Source organism: Carlito syrichta, unplaced genomic scaffold (assembly GCF_000164805.1).
Source record: "Carlito syrichta isolate Samal-C Ts95f unplaced genomic scaffold, Tarsius_syrichta-2.0.1 Scaffold303114, whole genome shotgun sequence".
In the NCBI taxonomy this organism is placed as follows: domain Eukaryota; kingdom Metazoa; phylum Chordata; class Mammalia; order Primates; family Tarsiidae; genus Carlito; species Carlito syrichta.
The window spans coordinates 97,051-118,498 of record NW_007247210.1 but is presented as its reverse complement, the minus strand read 5'-3'; the positions used below and the strand labels follow the sequence as shown (position 1 = coordinate 118,498).

Below are 21,448 nucleotides of genomic sequence, written 5' to 3'. Positions count from 1 at the left end.
GGATCATTCTGGGAAGAAAATCAGATTCAGCCCAGACGGTTCAGCCCTGGGTGAGCGCAGGCCTCCAGGGTTTCTGCAGGGTTTCTGGGAACCTTTGTTTTCTTAGGCTTGGGCTTCTTAAATCCTTTCCTCTTTGCTCCTGAAACTGAGTTTCTCTTGAAAATTGAACAGAGGTCCAGGCACAGTCGCTCATGCCTGTAATCCCAACACCTTGGGAGGCCAGGGTGGGATGATTGCTTGAGTCCAGGAGTTCAAGATCAGCGTGGACAACATAGCACAACCTCATCTGTACAAAAAAATAAAAAAATTAGCTAGGCATGGTGGCACACACCTGGAGTACCAGGTACTTGGAAGTCTGAGGCAGGAGGATCGTCTGAGCCCAGGTGGTTGAGGCTGTGGTGAGCTATAATTGTGCTACTGCATTCCAGCCTGGGTGACGGAGTGAGACCCCAACTCAAAAAAAGGAAGGGAGGAAGGAGAGGAAGGAAGGAAGGCGAATAGAACAGAGGTGGGCTCTTCGATGGTCACTCGCATATGAATCACCTAGGGGTTGCTGAAGTACAGCTTGTGGGGGGGGTGGTCCTGTGTTATCTCCTCCCAGGAGACACAGAGGAGACGCCATCTTAGCTGTCTCTCCTGGCACTTGGGGGTCCTTTGCACCAGGATCTGCATGGTGGCATGCCACTGTGAACCCAGAAGCCACCTGTCAGTGAGTGTCACCACTGAAGCGATGATAGTAACACCCCGCTTATTTTTTACAATGGGGAGAAGCCTCTGTCTGTCAAAGACATCCAAGAAGAGGGTCACTGGTCAAGGTTCTTTTCTCCTCCTTCCGTTCTCAAAAATCTTGACGATGAATGAGTCAACAGTAAGGAGAGTGACAGGAGGCACGGCCACTTGCGGGCTCCCTCTGATCGGGCATCACAGGCGTCAGAGCTGCAAGTCATCCTCCCATTTTACAGATAGGGACGCGAAGCTCCAAGTGGGTTGGTACCTTGTCCAGGACTGCCCTGCAGGGTGGAGCAGGAATGTGAACCTGGACTCTGGTGGCTGCTGGCCATGTATGGCCAGAATTGGGATTGGTACTTCATAGAGGGGTGTCCCTCCCTCCCTCTTTTTTTTTGCAGAGGAACTGGTAAGCCCAGAAGAAAGGGCCTGCTTTCTGGAATTTTTCTCATGCATCCAGCTGGGATGGCTACTTTCTCAGTTGGGAATTTCTAGGTCTAAATTTTATTTCTTTCTTTCTTTGACTACAGACAGGTCACCTGTGGGCTTGGTTTCTGCCTATTTCAAAAGGCATCTGGCAGCTGGGCTCGGTGGCTCAGCCTGTATTCCCGCAACTTGGGAGGCTGAGGTGAGTGGATTGCCTGAGCCCACGGGTTCGAGACCTGCCTGGGCAACTTGGCGAGACCTCATCTCTACAATAAATCAAAAAATGTGCTGGTTGTGGTAGCACACGCCTGTAGTTCCAGCTACTTGGAAGGCTGAGGTGGAAGGATCGTCGGAGCCCAGCAGGTCGAGACTGCGGTGCCCGCGAGCGGTCACTGCACTCCAGTCTGGGCGACAGAGTGAGACTCCAACTCAAAAAAAAAAAAAAAGAAAAAGCATCTGGCAAACTCCAGGCTATTTCTGACCATTTATCTCTTTTTCTCCTCTTAGTTCAAATCGTCCTAAAAGTACAGAGAACAATGAGCCTGGTGGTTCCCCTTGCTCAGCCCCTACCGTGACAAAACACATGCCAGCCAGGTCATCATCACCCCCAGCCACTCCCCACCCCAAATTATTTTGAAACAAATACTAGGCATCATCTCAGATGCTTTGTTTCTTAGCAGCAAAGCAAAGCAAGGAGACAAGATAATGCCTTCCTGGCCTTTGCCATCAAGAGGAACAGAAAGCTTTCCAGTGTCTGAAAGAGGATAGATAATTAAAATATGATGTTGGATGAGAAGTTCAAATTGGAGATGGCCTTAAAAAAGCAGAGTGGCTGGGCATGGTGGCTTACACTAGTATTCTCAGCACTTTGGGAGGCCAAGACAGGAGGATCGCTTGAGCCCAGGAGTTAGAGACTAGACTTTGTCTCTACAAAAAGTAAAAAAATTAGCCAGGCATGGTGGCATGCACCTATAGTCCCAGCTACTTCGGAGGCTGAGATGGAAGGATAAGAAGGATTGCCTGAGCCAAGGAGGTAGAGGTTGCAGTGAGCTGGGATCATGTCACTGCATTCTAGCCTAAGTGACAGAGTGAGACCCTGACTCAAAAAATAAATAAATAAATAACATGTCTCCTGTGCTCCCCCCATCTGTTCTTCTCCACCCCAGGCCCTGGGCAACAATAATTCTTCAACTGTCTCCATAGTTTTGCCTTTTCCAGCATGCCCCATAGCTGGAAGCATCCGGTATGCAGCCTCCAGACTGGCTTTTTCACTTCGCAGTATGCGCCTAAGGCCCCTCCACGCCTCTTGGGCTCTTGGGAGTATCAGTCTGGTGTCTGGATGCACCAGGTTTGTGCATTTCCCTACGAAGGACATCTCCATTGCTTCTGGGTTTGGCAATTATGAATAAAGCTGCTAGAAGCCGGGCTCGGTGGCTCAGCCTGTAATCCCGTGCCTTGGGAGGCTGAGGTGAGTGAATTGCCTGAGCCCACGGGTTCGAGACCTGCCTGGGCAACTTGGCAAGACCTCATCTCTACAATAAATCAAAAACTAGCCGGGCGTGGTAGCGCGTGCCTGTAGTTCCAGCTACTTGGAAGGCTGAGGCGGAAGGATCGCTGGAGCCCAGCAGGTCGAGGCTGCTGTGGCTGCTCCCGGCCACCGCAGCGGCCACCGCACTCCAGTCTGGGCGACAGAGTGAGAACTCAAAAAAAAGAAAGCTGCTAGAAACATTCGTGTGTTGCTTTTTGTGTGGACCTGAGTCTTCGTCTCACCTGGGTAGGTGCTGAGGAATGTGATTGCTGGACTGCATCACATGTGACATTCTTGGAATGACTTGCAAAGGTTTGTCTTTGGTCAGTGGCACTGAGCAGGATTTTTTGTTGTTGCTGAGTCAGAGTCTCTGTCGCCCAGGCTGGAGTGCAGTGGCACGCTCATGGCCACCGCAGCCTCGACCTGCTGGGCTCAAGTGATTCTTCTGCATCAGTCTTCCAAGTATCTGGAACTACAGGCATGCATCACCATGCCCGGCTAATTTTTTTATTTATTGTAAAGACAAGGTCTTGCTAAGTTGCCCAGGCTGGTCTCAAACCCATGGGCTCAAGCAATCCTCTTGCCTCAGCCTCCCAAAGTGCTGGGATTACAGACTTGACTCACTGCACCTGGCCTAGGATTTTTTTTTTAATTGAGGTGTAGCATATGTAGGGTAAAATGTTCTAATTATAAGCATAGTTCAGTGAATTCTGACACACATGTGCACGTGAGATCAAGATCCAGCGCATCCCAGGGCCTGGACGGCTCCCTCAGGCCCCTCTCAGTCCCTCCCCGCCTCACTGGCTCCCAGAGATGACACTGTTCCAACTTCTGACACCATCCCTTGGTTCTGCTAGTCAGACAGCAACTGCCACAGCTTTTTTTTTTTAAAGACAGGATCTCTGTCACCCAGCCTGGGGTGCGGTGGTGTGATCCTAGCTCACTGCAGCCTTCCGGGCTTAAGGAATCCTCCCACTTAAGCCTCAGCTGGGACTATGGGTGCACGCCACCACACCCTGCTAAATTTTTTATTTTTGTAGAGACGGTCTCACTATGTTTCCCAGGCTGCTTTTGAACGTCTGGCCTCAAGCGATCCTTTCATCTTGGCCTCCCAAAGAGCTGAGATTGTAGGCATGAGTCACCATCCTCAGCCAAGCTTTTGGAAGATTTCTGGGGGCTATGGGAGCAGGTGGGGGCAGTTTGCTCCACTTAGATTTGTTTTGAATGGATGGAGCTTGATTTCATGACCAAGTTTCTTGCTAGTCTGGAGCAGGGCGCATGCTCTGGATAAATATTTTTGGCTTTGCAGCCTAGTGAATGAGTGGATGTGGTTGTGCTCTAATACAGTTTTATTTATAAAAACAGGTGGTGGGCTGGACTTCGCCCTTGGGCTATAGTTTGCTGAGCGTGGTGTAGAGCTGTGCTTTTTCCTATGTAAAATTTGCATTCAGGTCTCCCCCTCCCCCCACCCCAAAATCTGAACCTGTGTGTCCTGTGCACAGCTGGAGACTGTGACTTGCATGCACTTTCCAGGATGGCAACCTAGTGTGCTTCCGGGGGGGCGGGGTGGTATGGGGACAATAGAGCCATATAAATGGGGGCCCAGAGCCATAAAAATGGATATACACAGATATACAGGAAAGCTGAAGCAAAGCCCGTGAGGACACTTTCGCCTTGACAACACTCCATGTCATTTCATCTCCCCCTTTGGCATCGTGTAAGTTTCTCTCCTCTCCTTGGGAAACAGGCTTCTACCTGGGGGTGGTTGTTGTGGTGTTGGACATGCATGGAGAACACCCCCCCATCCAAGGTGAACCCTGGGGGATCCCCACAAGGATGAAAAGGAGGCCCCAGCCGGGCTCGGTGGCTCAGCCTGTAATCCCGTGCCTTTGGGAGGCTGAGGTGAGTGGATTGCCTGAGCCTGTGGGTTCGAGGCCCGCCTGGGCAACTTGGCGAGACCTCATCTCTACAATAAATAAAAAAAAAACTAGCCGGGTGTGGTAGCGCGCGCCTGTAGTTCCAGCTACTTGGAAGGCTGAGGCGGAAGGATCGCTGGAGCCCAGCAGGTCGAGGCTGCAGTGGCCGGGAGCGGCCACTGCACTCCAGTCTGGGCGACAGAGTGAGACTCCAACTCAAAAAAAGAAAAGGAGGCCCCTCAGGAGAGAGTTGGTCAGGGCAGTGGAGACAGGTCATGCTGAGGGCCAGAGATGGCAACGGTGTCATCCGCCATCCACATGGCATGTGCCTCTATCACTCTGGCCCACCCTCACTGACCATCTGTGTCTCAGGAAGTGGGTCCTGTTGGCATGCCCATTCTGCAGAAGAGGAGACTCAGGCATCACAGGGTTTTGTGGCTTAGGGAAGGCCACAGGGCTACTCAGAGGTGGGAGCCAAGACTGGTGGTCTAGTGCCCAAGCCATGGCTGGTGGCCGTGACTGCTGGCTGTTTGCCTCTCAAGGGGCAGCCTCCCAGGTGGGTCCCTGGGGGGCAAGAGAGGGTGGAGCTGGAAAGCAGTGGCACTGAGAAGTGAGATGATTGACAGTGTGTGTGCCCCGCACTGCTGAGGTGACAGGAGGAGAGTACCCACGGCAGGAAGAGTGGACTGGGCTCAGGCCATGGCCTGCAAAACCAGAAAACTGTGAGCCCACACAGTAAGAGCTGGAGGCATGAACTGGGCAAACTCCAGATGTAAATGAGAACTGGAATGTGCTGAGAGAGCGTCCTGCATACAACAGGACAAAAGCAACATCTTCTCATGCAATTGGCTGGGCGTGGTGAATTTGGGAGGCTGAGGTGGGAGGATCGCTTGAGGCTAGGAGTTCAAGATGAGCCTGGGCAACATAGTGAGACCTTGTCTCTACCAAAAATTTTTTTAAAATTATCTGGGCATGGTGGTGCAGGCCTAGTCCCAGCTATTCAGGAGACTGAGGCAGGAGGATCGCTTGAAGCCAGGAGTTCAAGGCTGTAGTAAGCCATGAGTGTGCCGCTGCACACAGCCTGGGCAACAAAGCAAGACTCTATCTTTAAAAAAAAAAATGCAATAGGCAAGCTATTCTATTTGCTTTGGGCTTGTTTGAAAAACAATAACACCTACAGTTAATTAATCAGGACACAGCTAAAGGGTAACTTCCAGCAACTGGAATTTTTTCTGCATTTTATTTTAGAAAAACCACAACCAAAAAGAAAAGAGTGAACAGGCAGGGGATTTATTTGAATGCATTCACTTCCACGTTCACTCCGATCAGTGTACGCTTGACTCATGCTCAGACCTCTTTTAAGATCTGTATTGTTTTTACATCTCTACAAAGAGGACAGATGTTTTCAGTGATTCTGACTGATTCCATTACAAGGTTTAACACAACAAATATACTTGCCGGGAATCTTAGATGCCAGGTGCCGCTGTGGATATAAAAATACCTTACACATGTCTGCACCCTAAAGAACTTTGTCACTGAAAGAGCATTCATTTACCTTTAGAGGCAAAAGCAACACGAGATTCAGATAGCTGAAAAATAATAAGGCTTAACGCAGAAACGATATAAGAGACTCCCGAAAGTCTTATCTTCCGGAACATTCCAGGAAGTTTTGGAGTTCTACATGACCCTGATTCTTAAATACTGGGCTGGTTTTCATCCGGGCCCTCAGGAGAGCCCAGAATATGAAAGGCACCCATGAGAACCGTCCTGGCGAGTGGTAGTATTTTGCCATGCAGAGTCGCTGTGCCTTCTGCTTCTGAGTCTCGGTGAACGTTCCCATGGGGATGACTGTAAGGCGCCCAGAGTTTGCTCACTCTGACCCTGTTTCTCCTTGGGGAGGTCAGGCAGGCTCTTCCCCTGCAGCTCTACGGGCCTCTTGGGTCAACCCATCCAGCCTCTCATGTGAATTCTACAGCGTCTTGCAGCTCTAATCCTGAGGTTACAATGGACAGCTTGCTCGCAGACAGGTGAGAAACACAGCTTGCAATATTTTATTATAATAATTAGTTGCCATCATTTAAACATCAAACTTTCCATGGCGAGTCTGGATTTCTGGTTTGTTTTGTTTTTGGAGTTGGAGTTGGAGTCTCACTCTGTCACCCAGACTGGAGTGCAGTGGCCGCTCCCGGCCACTGCAGCCTCGACCTGTTCGGCTCCGGCGATCTTTCCGCCTCAGCCTTCTGAGTAGCTGAAATTACAGGCGCGCGCTACCACGCCCGGCTAATTTTTAAAAATTTATTGTAGAGATGAGGTCTCACCAAGTTGCCTAGGCGGGTCTCGAACCCGCGGGCTCAGGTAATCCACTCACCTCAGCCTCCCAAAGCGCGGGATTACAGGCTGAGCCACCGAGCCCGGCTGATTTCTGGTTTTTTGCAGAAGTCTCAGCTTTGGCAGTGCTGGGTCTGGGCTGCACAGGGGTCTGTGCTGAGGCGGGGCCCCTCCCCCTGCCCCTGCTCCTCCCAGCACTCAGTGCCGTCCTAGTGGCCACCCACCGCAGGGCTCTCCCTCTTGCTCTCCTGCTCGCAGTTGAGCACTGCTCTCTACCTGCGTGCTCTAGCAGCACAAGGATGCCTCCGAAACAGAAGGCCATAGTGTTTTCTGTTGGGCTGTCATCCCCCGTCATCGCCTGCCTGACCCCGTAGGCATTTATCTGCTCTAGACAATGTGGTGACCCTGTTTAACAACTTGTGCTCATCTAGCTTTCAGACTTGAAAACAGCAACAAGCAATTGACACTGGACGAGAATGTTCCCTTTGGCTCACGCTGCTTTCTGGGCAGGTTTGTGCCAAAAGGCACAGTGACACAAATCATGTTCCCCTGGTTTAGGTGTCAGCATTCAAGTGCCACTCACCACTGAGCAACGGCGATGAGTTAGGCTCACTACTCACATGTCACGATCGTTTCTCTCTGTCCAGGAACAAGTGTTCCCTGATGACACGAGGTGGCGGCCTCGTGGGCTGCACGTGAGCCCGGTGCTCAGTGACTGGCGGGAAAGCCCAGCCTTGACCTTTAGGGAACTGGTCATGGTCGCTGTTCTATGGGAAGGCAGTGACTGTGTCGCGCTCTGCTTCAAAGTGACTTTCGAAGGGGGCAAGTGGTATTTGGAGTCCAGTTGGGGGAAAGTACTGGATTCTTCAAGGGTGAGAAGCACAACTGCTGTCTCATCGTGACTGGGCACTGCCGACGGCGATGCGTCTCAGGCCGCACCTGAGATGCACCTGGGAGGATGGCCCTTTCCCTCCCACTCCCCATCCACTAGCACCAGGAGAGTCTGGGTGGGGAGGGAGTTCCGTGACATCCCTGGGCTGTTGGAGTGAGGGTACCTCCCGGGAGAGTCTGAACAGGGAGGGGCTGTGTCCATCCCTGGGCTTCTGGAGCGAGGGCACCTCCTGGGAGAGTTTGAGCAGGGAGGGGCTCTGTCCATCCCTATGCTCCTGGAGTGAAGGCGCCACCTGGGTTCCTTTTGTAGGCACCCCTTGGCCACCTTCTTCCACCTGTTTTTCCGAGTGAGTGCCATCGTCACCTACGTGTGCTGCGACTGGTTCAGCAAGAGCTTTGTGGGCTGCTTTGTCACCGTGCTGCTCCTCTTGTCCTTGGACTTCTGGTCTGTGAAGGTGAGGCCCTCTCCTGGGATGGCACCACTCCTGAGACAGAGGCTGTGCCCAGACGGGGACAGTCCCAATGCTCGTGGGCCCAAGAGTTACTTTGGTTTAGACTGCAGACACACTTAAGAATGCTGAGATAGCAGAGGAAAATATGCATCGTTTGAGTGTTTAATAAAGGGCTTCTGGGTGTCAGTTGTCAGGATTATACATGTGTCTAAGAGGGTGACAACCCCTATGACTTTGGATTTTTTGTAAAATTTATGTATGATATATATGTTCAATATATATGAATATAAAAATATAAATTACATGTGTGTCACTTTAAAGTGCCACTTTTTAAAGTAAGCTTAATTCGGCTGGATGTGGTGGCTCATGCCTGCAATCCCAGTATATTTTGGGAGGTTGAGGTAGGAGGATCACTTGAGGCCAGGAATTCGAGACCACCCTGGGCAACATAGCAAGACTTTGTTTCCACAGAAATCAAAACGATCAGCCAGGCATAGTGGCACATGCCTGCAGTCCCAGGAACTTGGGAGGATGAGGGGGAAGGATCACCTGAGCCTAGGAGGTAGAGGCTGCAGTGAACTGTGATCATGCCATCGCCCTCCAGTCTGGGCAACAGAGTGAAACCCCAACTCGAAAAAAAAAAGTAAGCTTAGTTAAAAATAGAATCCTTGAAAACTGATTTGAGAAACCACTGCAGTTCAATGCCTCTTCTTGCTCCTGGTACACGAACCAGTGCCTTTTATTTCATTTATCAAAACAGTGATGGCACCTCTCGGCCCGTGGCCTGCTCACAGTCATTTGTCCATTGTCCTCAGAATGTGACCGGAAGACTCCTGGTGGGCCTCCGCTGGTGGAACCAGATAGACGAGGATGGGAAAAGCCACTGGGTCTTTGAAGCCAGGAAGGTGCCTCCACATCAGCTGAGCCACCCAGGCCTGGGAGGGCGGGTGTGGGACGTTCCCGTGGGTGCCTTCTCAGCTCCTGCACGTCTGACTCCATCCACACGAAGCCACAGCTGTGGTCGTGCAGCACGCGTGGAAAGAGGGCATGCGCATGAGTGACATGTGTACATGCTTGCTGGCAACGACTTCCACATTTCCTAAATGGAACCATGTCCTCGCCACAGGGCTCGCCGAGCAGCATCACCGCCACAGAGGCCGAGGCGCGGATCTTCTGGCTGGGCCTCATCATCTGCCCTGTGATCTGGATCGTGTTCTTCTTCAGCACCTTGTTTTCCTTGAAGCTCAAGTGGCTGGTAAGGCAAGGGCCTTGACTTCCGCGCTGCTCTGACATACCAGCAGTGGCATGAGTGGGTGTTATTATTTATTACTGATGGACTGGTCACTGTAACAGTTTTCTTGAAATATAATTCGCATACCAAATAATTCATTTAAAACATTATAGTTCAAGCTGGGTGCGTGGCTCATGCCTATAATCCCAGCACTTTGAGAAGCTGAGGGAGGAAGACTGCTTGAGCTCAGGAGATCGAGGTTGCAGCAAGCTATGATCCCCCCCACTCACCACTGCACGCTAGCCTGGGCAACAGAGCAAGAACCTGTCTCTACAATAAAATAAAAATTGTAAAAGGGCACAATTCAGTGGCTTCTAGTGTAGCCACAGTTGCGTGGCCATCACCACAACCAACTTTGGGACAATTTTATCACCTAAAAGAAACAATGTCCTGTAGTCATTGCCCCCACTCCCCTGTTTCCAACCCCAGGCACCCACTTATCTGTCTCTGTAGCCTTGGTTGTTCTGGACATGGCGTCCACATGGAATCATGTGACATGTGGTCCTTTGTGATGGCTTCCTTCACGGAGCACATTTCCAGGGTCCATCGTGTTGTGGCATGTGCCAGTGCTTTCTTTTTATGGCAGAGTAACACTCCATGTTTTACTTATCCAATCATCAGCTGGTAGAGATGTGGCTGTTGATGGTCACTGGATTCTTATGAATAATACTGATGAGAAAGGAGCTTCCTAAAAAGCTTATGACATCCTACCCTGGCCAGCGAGTCCTTTTAGGTAGGAATAAACTAGCCTCAGAGTTCTGATGTTTTATTTCAGAGGCGTCGTAATTCAATGCCAATATCTAGTCCATTCACTGAGAAAACACAGTATTTGCAAACATGGTGTGATTTCATCAGAAGTATGGGCTCTGGAGTTTGGATCCTGGCTTGACCCCACTACAGCTCAGTGGCCTGGGCAGCTTCCATTTCCCCGGCTTCTCCTCCCCACCCCTGTAAAATGGGAAGGTGATGGTAGCAACCTCTTGGGTTGCTGACTCAGAGGTATTAGAGGTGTCCACGGGTATCTGTTGAGTGTTCATTAAGGGTCGCCTGGTAATGTTACAGGCGTAGGCCAGAGCCACTTCTACTTGGTTTGAGAGGAACATTTCTGTAAATGTCCTTTGGAAAGTGACCTTGGCTTTGTCTGCATGCAGGCTCTTGTGATCGCTGGGATTTCTCTCCAAGCTGCCAACCTGTATGGCTACATCCTTTGTAAGATGGGAGGTGAGAGTGACATCAGCAAGGTCACGGCCAGTTTTCTGTCTCAGACAGTGTTCCAGACGGTGAGTGACTGAGGCCCAACTCCTGGACCATCTGGGTGCTCAGAGTGAAGCGGTCTGTCAGCAACTGCAGTTGGTCATGTAGTTGGTCATGTGTTCCACATCAGTCAGGCTGCCATTGATTAGTTTTGTTTGTTAAATTGGGGTGAAAGATACATGAAATTTACATTGTGACCATTTTAAAGTGTATTTCTGTGGCATTAACTACCGTGAGCTTGTCATGCAGCCACCACCACCCATATCCAGAACACCCTTCATCCTGTAGAACTAAAACTCAGAACCCATTAAACATAAACTCCACACACCCCTCTTCAAGCCCTGGGGGCCATCCAACTTTCTGTCTCTATGGGTTTGATTCCTCCAGGAACCTCCTATAAATGCAGTCATACAGTTGTTTTTCTTTTTGAGTTGGAGCCTCACTCTGTCACCCATCGACCTGGCTGGGCTCAGGCGATCCTTCCCCTCAGACTTCCAAGTAGCTGGAACTACAGGCACACGCCACCATGCCCGGCAATTTAAAAAAAGAAATTTATTGTAGAGATGAGGTCTCACCAAGTTACCCAGACTGGTCTCGAACCCATGGGCTCATGCAATCCTCTCACCTCGGCCTCCCAAAGTGCTGGGATTATAGGTATGAGCCGCCATGCCCAGCCGTATCTGTCCTTTTGTGACTGCCACTGTTAGTTTTAGTGATTGTTTTTCAACTTAAATATTTCTAGAAGTGAGGAACAGATGTCTCCTAAATCTGACCAGGTTCGTCCTGAAATGGTCTGAACAATCCTAGATGTGAACAGTGCCACTGTAGGCCAAGACATCAAACGGCCAGCTCTGCAGGTTTTCTGTATCTTATGAGTTTTCTCTGGCCTAGAATCAGCAGATCAGCCCATTCACATGCAAGGAGAGAAAACCATGTTGCCTTTCCCCCTGCAGGCCTGCCCAGGTGACCTTCAGAAGCCTGGCCTGGAGGGGCTGGAGATTCACCAGCGTTAGGTGAGCACCATCTGGAAGGGCCAGGGAGCTTGTGGGAAACACAGCTCTTGGACATGGGGGGCCAAGGTCTGCGTGGTCAGGTGCCTGGCCAGGTGCCTAGCCAGGCGCCCCCAAAGTGGGTACCGGGCCTACCCGGGCTTTGCAGCCTCGATGTCCTTTAGGGGGACCCCACCCTCCTCATACAGAACACCTGCAGATCCAACTGTGTGCAGGCAGGGAAGTGGGGAGGGGAACAAGAGAATGGGAGGGGAAGAACAAGGGGATTTGCCCATCATCCACTTGGGTGCTCAGAGTGGATGGAAAACAGGAATTTACTCTTTCTCAGCTAGTCTCAGTTCCTGCATATTTCAGAGTGAGCAGCTCACAGCAGTGAGGACGATTCACGTTTATGTCTGCCTCTTTTATGTCATAGCAAAAACCTTAAGAGTACTTTGTATATAACACTGGAAATGACTGGCTGTATGGACTCAGATGACGAGACAGGCTGTGTACACAGCCCACAGATTCTGTCTCGTCGAGTGACTGTGGTCCTTTCCCTCCCCTAGAGCCATCAAAGGCAGCAAGTTAGAACCCACCACGGCTGGTTAGTTCTCTCCATCCAAAGAACAGATCTCTGACTGTGCTGTTGGGAACAGGCCTGGGTGGTCTGCAGAGAGGCCTTGCACTCGCCTTGTGGTTATTTTTCAGGCCTGCTTACTTTCAGAGGCAGAAAAGGCCCAAGTGGGAGTTTCTACAATCCAACAAGCTTCCCACAGAGCAGAATCCCACAGCCCATAACCTGTGTGTTTTTTACATGAAACAGGCCTTGCTGGAAAGGTTTGAGGAGGGGTTTTTATTTTTTAAATGGCATACTTGGAAAGAATGCCCTTTATGTGTGTTCTGAAGAAAAGTGTACAAATATTCAGTGATTAAAGTCTCTCTGAGAAAGTGGCTACAAACCACATAGCTCTATGGTCCCTTTTTGTCCATGACCCCACCTGTCCCCGAGCTGGTTGGGTGGGCTGGATGTGCTGTGTCTGGTGGGCACCTTGGCTCAGTAACCGCACGGGCTCTCAGCATTCTCGTGTTTCAGGAACTGATAAGCTGCTCTGCTTTTGACGGATGGAGATTACAAAACTCCTGGATTCCTGGAAAACAAGATGAGGCCACAGAGTGCTGGTGGCCCTTCAGCAGCCCTGCCCTGTGCCAGCGAGGGCAGCATTGCAGTGGAGGCAGAATCCCCTGACGGCCTCACACCAGAAAAGGCTGTCTGTGCTGCCCTGATCTGCCAACACAGTCATCACCAGTGGCGGAGGTTTCATAGGCCCATCAGCAGGTGGCGAAGGGATGCTGTTCCTCACCCTTGACGCCATCAGTTCAGACAAGCAAAGCCCAACTGCACACTGAGCAGCGCAGCTGTCACTGCTGACACCACTGCCATCATCCAGGCCTGTCAGCTGAACTGGCCTGCATGTGGGTTGTGTTAGTTCACCTCACCGTGGCTTGATTTTGTTTTTAATCAAACTTTTTATGGCTTTATTAAGATGTATTTCCTATGGCACAAATATCACCCCCCACCCCATGTTTTGTACACTATGTACATTCGTTTTTGACATGGATGCACAGGAGATTTCTCATGGCCTCCTGTCTTCCTGGGCTGAGGGTCTCCTCTGTGGGCATCGCAGAACCTACCACCCTACTGTTCCCATCCAAGGCTGGTGGAGGGCCATTTCTGAATCTGTCCAGGACTCTCCTTCCCAAAACCCACCTGCTTGGCTGCTTCATGCTCCTTCCAGCCCCGTGGGTATCTGTACTGATGTGTGCACTGAGACCCCCTCCACCCCAAGATACTCACTTTGAATTATACTCCTGTAGGCTGATGTGGCTGGTGAATCCGGGGCATCAACCAAAAAAGACTGGCCTTTGTCACAACTCTTACCTTAAAGAAACACATGAAAGAAAACTGAATCTATGCGAGCACAGTGGCCACAAGATCCTGGGCTCTTTCTGTGCTGGTGACATCTGCAGCTTGCAGCAGCTTCCTCACTCAGGATAGAGAACAAAGTAAAGAATGAAGGCCAGCACCTCTGGGACCCTCCTTCCTGCAGGTCCCTGGCTAGATTTCAATACAACTAAATCATCAGGGTGGTGTGTGGCAAATGCAGGTTCCAGGACCCCAGAGAGGACTGATCTGGCAGCTCCTGGATAAGCCTGGGAGTCTGAATTTTAAGGAATTAACTAGCTATTTGAGTAAAAAGAGAACGAATGCACTCGGGAAAAAAAAAAAAAACACACAGAAAACTGTCCATGAAGTCCAGAAAGGGTTACAAGAGCTCCAGGCGTGTCCAGGGCATGACACCCGTCTAAATGTGGCGTGCACACACACACGTTCTTCCCATTGCTCTGTCCATGTGTAACTCTCTCTCTTAGCTCCCACACTGGTGCCTGTCGGACTTTCCCAACTGTGTGGCCATAGCTCCAGTCCCCTCCTGGGCACACACAGGTTTCTCTAGAACCACATGCTAATCCAGCACCAGGTGGACATGACGCAGGGGGCTGGGGCCATCCTCGGTTTCCTTGCCCCATCTGCTCTGCCAGCTCACCATTAGCTTGCTCCACCTGCTCCCTGGGCCCTGGAGAAAGAGGCCAAGTGGCAGCACTGCCCACAGCCACTTGCCCACCTCAGGAAGACCTCGGCAACGTCTGCCTTGTCTGATCATTCCCTTGACTACCCTAGTGTACTGCCCCAGGGGACAAGGACACTGAGTGGGGAAAGAGCCTGTGGGGAGGGCAGTGGGAGGGGGGAACCCACTTGGGCCCTGGAGCCTGGGACCTTGGGGAGCCCCTACAGATCAGGGATAGTCATGCATGGGCTACTGTCGACTTCCACCCAGCCTCCCTCCCCGAGGACTCCCCATCCTAACAGTCTCCCAGAATCTCCCTGGAGATCAGGTATCGCCATCAGGAGAACAGTGAACTGGAGCCCAGCCCTGACCCAGGGCCTCCCTTGAGCAGATTGTCATCATCCCTATTTTGCAGACAAGGCTCTGCTGAGGACTTGCCCAAGTCCTACAGCTAGCTGTGGAGGGGCAGGGATCTGACCCTCTGCCCTTCCCGTGATCCTCGGTGTGGGTCCAGGGAGGGGTTGGGACCCACAGCACCAGGGAGCTGGCATCTGAAACTGTTACTACGTTGCCAGAGGGGGCTGAAGTGCATGTCCTAATACCCTCCCTGTTCCTAGGAAGGTGGCTTTGCCCCTACTTGGTCCCCAGCGACCTTGCATCTGCCACTCAGCCTCACCTTCAACCCTTCTGGGAGCATGACAGTGTCAACCACCCCTCCCTTCTGACACTCTGGCCCTGTCATCTGTGGTTTCCTCTCAAGGTTCTGGGATATGTCTTTTGTCATGCAGGACCATGCCCACCAGAAGGCACTTAATCCTCTTAGTTCAGAATGAGCTCAGCAGCTGCCATCAGGGTCTCCTCTGCTTTGCTGTTAACTCTTGCAAACCTCGTTTCTTTGTGAAAAGTCACCCTGAAAGGAAAGGCCAGGGCCAGGGCCGGAGCCAGGTGATGGGGACCCAGGGAGGTGGCTCTTGGCAACAATGCCACACCAGGATCGCATCAGTGCTGGTAGAGATCAGGTCACCTCCAGATCTCTACCAGACACTGGTGGCAGGCCTGTGGGCTGGCAGGGCCTGGAGGTGTTGGTGTTGGTGGGGTCAGCATGCAGTGTTGTGAACAAGTGGAGCTCGGTGCAGTGTTCAGTCATCGGAAGATTTGGGGTAAAGACAAAGACTGCTAGCTTTTCTTGAAAAATGGAAAAATGTGGCAACTGTGGTAGCCCTGAGGACTCAGTTCTTAGACCTCTGGCAGCAACTGCTGAATCCATCTCCATGATTTGTGCCAAGGCCATGCTGCCCTGACCACTGACAGCACATTCTTGAGACACAGCCCCCATGATGGGAGACTGGGCTTGACAATGCTCTGGTGCTGTGTCCAACTTGCCTTAGAGCTGTACAGCAGCTGAGGTGCTCCAGCGGGCTGAGAAGTTACTGCAGGCCGAGACACTTCTGTATGCTGAGATACTCCAGCGGGCTGAGAAGTTACTGCAGGCCGAGACACTTCTGTATGCTGATACTCCAGTGGACTGAGGCCCTCCTGTGAGTTCAGATGCTCCAACATGCTGAGACTCTCCTGTGGGTTCAGATGCTCCAGTAGGCTGAGACTCTCCTGTGGGTTCAGATGCTCCAAAGGGCTGAAGTGCTCTAGTGGACTGAGATACTCCTATGGGTTCAGATGCTCCAGTGGGTCGAGGTGATCCAGTGAGCTGAGACTCTCTTGTGGGTTCACATCTCCAGTGGGCTGAGGTGCTCCACTGGAATGAGACTCTCCTGTGGGTCCTCATGCTCCTAAGGGCTGAGATGCTCCTGTGAGCTGAAACTCTTCTGTAGATTTAGATACTCCAAAGGGCTGAGATGCTCCAGTGAACTGAGACTCTCCTGTGGGTTCAGATGCTCCAAATGGCTGAGGTGCTCCAGTGGGTTGAGATGCCCCAGTGGGCTGAGACTCTCCTATGGATTTAGATGCTCCTGAGGGCAGAGGTGCTCCAGTGAGCTGAGGCTGTCCTGTGGGTTCAGATGCTCCAAATGGCTAAGGTGCTCCAGTGGGCTGAGACTTTCTTTTTTTTTTTTTTTGCGTTGGAGTCTCACTCTGTCGCCCAGACTGGAGTGCAGTGGCCGCTCCCGGCCACCACAGCCTCGACCTGCTAGGCTCCGGCGATCCTTCCGCCTCAGCCTTCCAAGTAGCCGGAATTATAGGCGCGTGCTACCACGCCTGGCTGATTTTTTGATTTATTGTAGAGATGAGGTCTCGCCTGCCCAGGTGGGTCTCGAACCCGCGGGCTCAGGCAATCCACTCACCTCAGCCTCCCAAAGGCGCGGGATTACAGGCTGAGCCACTGAGCCCGGCTGGGCTAAGACTTTCCTGTGGGTTCAGATACTCCAAAGAGCTAAGACTCTCCTGTGGGTTCAGATGCTCCAGCGGGCTGAGATGCTCCAGTGGGCAGATATGCTCCTGAGGGCTGAGATACTCCTGAGGGCTGAGAGGCTCCTGAGGGTCAAGATGCTCTAGTGGGCTAAGATGTTCCTGTGGGCCGAGAGGCTCCATGGGCCGAGGTACTCCTGAGGGCCGAGCCCTTCCCTCTCTCTTGCATCCCAGGCTGAGGCACGCCCTCCTCATTTTCTCTTGTAGTCCCTGCCCCTGATAAGCCTCTAGCTCACCAATCCCATCTTGGCAGACCTGGACTGAGGCAGAGGTGCAGGCTGGCGGTGGCGGTAGTGTATGCCCCAGGCCGCCATAGCCTGCCCTCACCCACTCTCACTCACCTGGCCCACGTGCCTCTGGGGGCTCTGAGGGAGGCTCCTGCTCTCACCAAGCATGAGGGAAACTCAGTGCCACTTCCAGGCAATGCAAAAACTGCTTGGCAGGGGGTTCACAACACCAAGAAAGGCTGATAAAGCAGGTGGAGTGTTCTGCATTTTGTGGGGGAAACCATACACCAGAAAAGGGCTTTTGGATGTGAGAACAAGGGAAGAAGGACCTTGGGACACACCCTCCAGTGCCCAGGGCCTTGGGGTTCTCTGGGCTCTTCACATCCTCAGAGCAACCCTCACACCCCCTTTCCCATTTCCTCTAGGCAGCCTCTCCCCGTCCTCTGGCCCCTCCTCTCTGTAGGGCACTGTGGCAATTGCATCCATTCTTGTGGCTTCGATGCTCACCTGGACAGACACAACCCACCCTCTCCTGACGTCTGCTTCCCCAGCCTGCTGGCAACTCTGACACAGCACCCACAGGGACTGGCCCCCCTCAACCCACCTCTGCTGTTTCACGGTGTCAACTGTGGTACCAATTGCCACGTTTGAGGGACAGTCCCTTTCCAGGTGGCTCATGCTGGGTGGCAGGACATCCTAGGCCGTTGGATCCTATCACTCTCCCCTGTGTGTATCCCTTCCCCTCCACACCAATGCCAGGCCCTGAGACCTCACTTCAGACCCCTTTCCAGCCACACGGCCATTCCCTGGATCTCTCCTCCTGGACTTGCTCAGACATGCAGATGTCCCGCACGGGCTCACATGCCCTGAATGGAGCCCAAGCTCCCAGGCGCCGTGTAGGGCTGACCACTACTGGGTGCCAACCTCCCTTTTCACTTTCTCTCTCGCTTCTGCCCTCAGACCTAAACGCGACGCTCGACTTCCCTGTCACAAGCACATAAATGTGAACAGGCTCAACTCTGTCATCTGGGGAGACGGAAACATGGAGAGGGGAGTTGTTTAAAGAGTGCAGGTGGCCCTGACCCCTCCCCCAGCAAGCCAACACCTGGGGTGGGTGTGGAGTAGAGGCATGGACCAGCTATCTTCCCTTCAGCTCCTGGAGGCTGTTCACAGAGTGGGTATTTCTTGGGATCCTGGTACTTAAGAGCATTGTCATAGACCAGTTGCAGGCCAGTGACTCGTGCTCACTGACAGCGCAGGCTGTCTCCATACTGGAGATGGGGCTGTGCTGGGTTTCTTGAGGACAGAACCTGGGGCACCTTCCTGAGGAGTTCACTCAGCCCCTCCTCCCTCCCTGCCCATCCCCTACAGCTGCCCCCTCCCCCGGTGTACCCATTTCCTGTGCCCACCCCATCCCCTGCTGCTACCCCTCTCAGCAACTTCCACCCCATTCTTCCAAGCAGCCTGCCACCCTCCTCATCAAGGCCTGCTTGCCTGCATGGCTCCTGGCTTCTCTCCCATGGCTTCTACGGCATTGAGGCCATAGGCTGGAGGGAAAGAGGGTCTGGCTCCAATGCCCCATGGTCTCTCCCTGGTGCCTGGCCCCGTGTTGTGCCTGTGGGGGCTGACCAGGAAGTGAGGGCCCTGCTCTGGGATGGGGGTGTCACCCACCTATGCGCGGATCCAGAGGCACTTTGCCAAGAAGAGGAACCTTCAGGTCCTGGCACATGACCTCTGCACCCCCAGTCGTCGGAGGGAATATCTGGGATTCTTTCTGTGAGGCAAATCAAAAGGGAAGAAACATGATTTTGTTGTACAATCATAAGGATGGACCATGTTTCAAGCAAACTTTCTTTAAACAAGGCTTACTTTGAATGTAAAACACGCAACACCAAAAGCATTTTCCTTCAGGCAACCACAAAGGACTTCACCTGCAATCTCACTTCTGGACATGGTGGAAGGCAGAGACACTCTCCATGGAGAGCCCTTCCTGTTCTTCCCTACCACCAAAGCAGGTGTCTTGGCTGGACACAGGCCACTACACACTCTCACCTTACACTTGGGACAAATGAAGCCACTCATGTTCTCTACTACCCCGATGATGGGCAGTTTCACCTTGTGGCAGAAGTTGATTTCTTTCCGGACATCCTGGAGCGACACCTCCTATCAAGGCGAGAAAGACCAGTTATTCCAAAGACAAAGCACAGGGAGGAGGGATGATGCAACTGTGTGGCCCAGAGCAGCTGTGCTGTGGTAGATTTGCGGTCACAAGGTCTTAGGGCCCCCCATGCAATGAACACTTATCAGTGCCTGTGAATGCTGGAGCCCTGTTCAAGGTGCTACTTGTCTCCCATAAAACTCTGGAAAGACAAATGCGAACAGCCAAACAGCAAGCAACAGATCTAGAGAAAAGTGACCTTTCAAGGCTTTCTCTATGCCCCACCTTCCTGGAATACCCTACACCGAGCCAATGTGCGCACACCTTCCAGATGAGGTTTGGTGAAGTCCGGCCTACGGGACAGCTGGCTGGTTTTGTAAATGGGGCTCTGCTGGAACGTACCATGCCCACCCCTCTGGGCACCATCTGAGGTTGCTCCACTCCACAACGGCAGAGCGGCCAGGGGTACACAGAGCTTCAAGTATTATTATCTGACCCTTTACGGGAGTTTGCTGCCCCTGATCTAGACGATATGGCCACATGCAACTGCCTGGACTAAAATAAAACAAGGAAGATTGTCTGGCTTGGATGCTCTGGACTTGAATGCTCACCAGATGGTGTGGTTACCATGTCCACACACTGCTCAGGTCCTCTCACCCCTTCCTCCCCCATTTAATGTTATTGTGGATCCATGGGCCCAGGTCCTGCTGTGGCTTGTCACTGTCACGTGTGGCAACATCCCACACCTGTGGCTTTACCCCTCAGGACTCCCAAGAGGCTGGCAGCTCCTTGCCTGCTCTCTTCCTGAGACAAGCTAGGCTCCCAGCCCTGAGGCTAGGTGCAGATCAGGGGCTCGGGGAGAAGGGAACCTGCTGCAATTCGGCCGCTCACCTCGTGGCACCTGTGTGGTTCTTTGCTTGGCACCCTGTAAATAAAAGTTCTGCTGCTGTGTCCAAAGTAACCCCCAAGGCCACCTGCCTATGTCAGTGCTGGTGCAAGGGGCTCCAAACGAGTGGGCGTCCCAGCCTGAAGCCTTGTTTTCCAAGAAGCTGTGTAAAGGGCACCTAGGGGGAGGGCTGCTTGCTCTGTCCCCTTCTGAACCTAAGGGACTCCATATTTTCTTACAGTAAATGTGGCACTGGAGAAGCTGGTTTTATGCCAACCAGATTTTTGTTGGTGGTGTTTAAAGGACTCTTCGGTTCACAGTAACACGCAGTGGCAATTAGAGTTCTCATATGCACCCCCCCCCCAACACTATCCACCTCCCACCAGAGCGGCACATTCTAGCTAGACTTCTTTCTGGTCTTGTCTCAGGGACCCCCTCATAACGTGTGGGTCTAAGGCTGGCTCCAACCATTTTTTGAATATGCAACAGAAAACATTCCTAAGGACAAATCTATTTTCTCTCCACCCTCCAGTGCTCAAGAGGTGTCCTGCTCCTCCATGGGCCCCCAAGACTCCTCAGAGTGACCCGAATCCATCACACCTCTCTACGCTGTGTTTGTCAGTGTCACAGGGCTGGCTGTCACCTTATACATCCAGCACTGTGCTCCTCAGTGAGCTGCAGGGGCCACCAGGGAGGCCCAGACCGTTGTACTGCCCTGGTACCTCACCTCCTGCCTGGTGCCTGCATGTAGGCGGCACTCAAGCAAGTGCTGGATTGAGGGGAGCTTGGGTTGTCCTGATTCTGGCTGGCACAAGCAAGCACCCTTCACCGAGCTGTCCTAGGAGTGGAGGAGCCATCATGAAGAGGAGTCAATGTAACCGAGGAGAGCAAGCCCTTGGTTCCTCAGCCCCTGAGGTCGACGGTTCACAGTGAAATGAGCTAAATCAGTTAATGAAATCAAACTGCTAGCAAAATAATAGTATCAACCAGCTTACTGCATTTTGTTTAAAGCTTCCATCTTAGTTGCCTGCCTGACCTAAAATCACTCCTCAATACCTACGTGTGACAGTAGCGTTCCCATGACCACAGACCCCCAGCTTTGTCCTCTTTAGGCAGGTTGTGCTGACCATTTCCTGCTGACTGTTACAAAACTCCCTAGCCATAAGTTCCATGTAATTGTATTCTTTGTTAACTGAAATCAAATGTTATGCTTTGCAAAACCCCATTGCTACATTTTCTTTTTTCTTTGAGTTGGAGTCTCACTCCGACGCCCAGACTGGAGTGCAGTGACTGCTCCCGGCCACCGCAGCCTCGACCTGCTGGGCTCC

General features: G+C 52.2%; 2 protein-coding genes across 8 annotated transcripts in view; one reads left to right on the top strand and one right to left on the bottom strand.

Annotated features, from left to right (window-relative positions):
* The window catches only part of TVP23A (trans-golgi network vesicle protein 23 homolog A), a gene marked incomplete at its 5' end in the record, with an annotated part of 24,336 nt that extends 11,573 nt beyond the window's left edge, over positions 1-12,763 (top strand). The window contains 6 exons of the mRNA XM_021712178.1: positions 8,126-8,270; positions 9,083-9,172; positions 9,394-9,522; positions 10,710-10,838; positions 11,766-11,825; positions 12,513-12,763. Of these exons, the coding sequence (XP_021567853.1) occupies positions 8,126-8,270; positions 9,083-9,172; positions 9,394-9,522; positions 10,710-10,838; positions 11,766-11,825 (553 nt within the window). The remainder of the gene's footprint in view (positions 1-8,125; positions 8,271-9,082; positions 9,173-9,393; positions 9,523-10,709; positions 10,839-11,765; positions 11,826-12,512) is intronic.
* The window catches only part of NUBP1 (nucleotide binding protein 1), a 22,296-nt gene continuing 13,486 nt past the window's right edge, over positions 12,639-21,448 (bottom strand). For 2 of the 7 annotated variants that reach the window (XM_008057739.1, XM_008057740.1), the window contains 4 exons: positions 19,129-19,239; positions 18,748-18,850; positions 13,660-13,743; positions 12,640-12,952 (listed from right to left, as the gene is read on the bottom strand). In XM_008057739.1, coding sequence (XP_008055930.1) covers positions 12,894-12,952; positions 13,660-13,743; positions 18,748-18,850; positions 19,129-19,239 — 357 coding nt within the window. In that variant the 3' untranslated portion in view covers positions 12,640-12,893. Of the gene's footprint in view, positions 13,744-18,743; positions 18,851-19,122; positions 19,240-21,448 lie in introns of all 7 variants that reach the window. The other 5 variants (XM_021712176.1, XM_021712175.1, XM_021712174.1 and 2 more) reach the window with 4 other exon arrangements.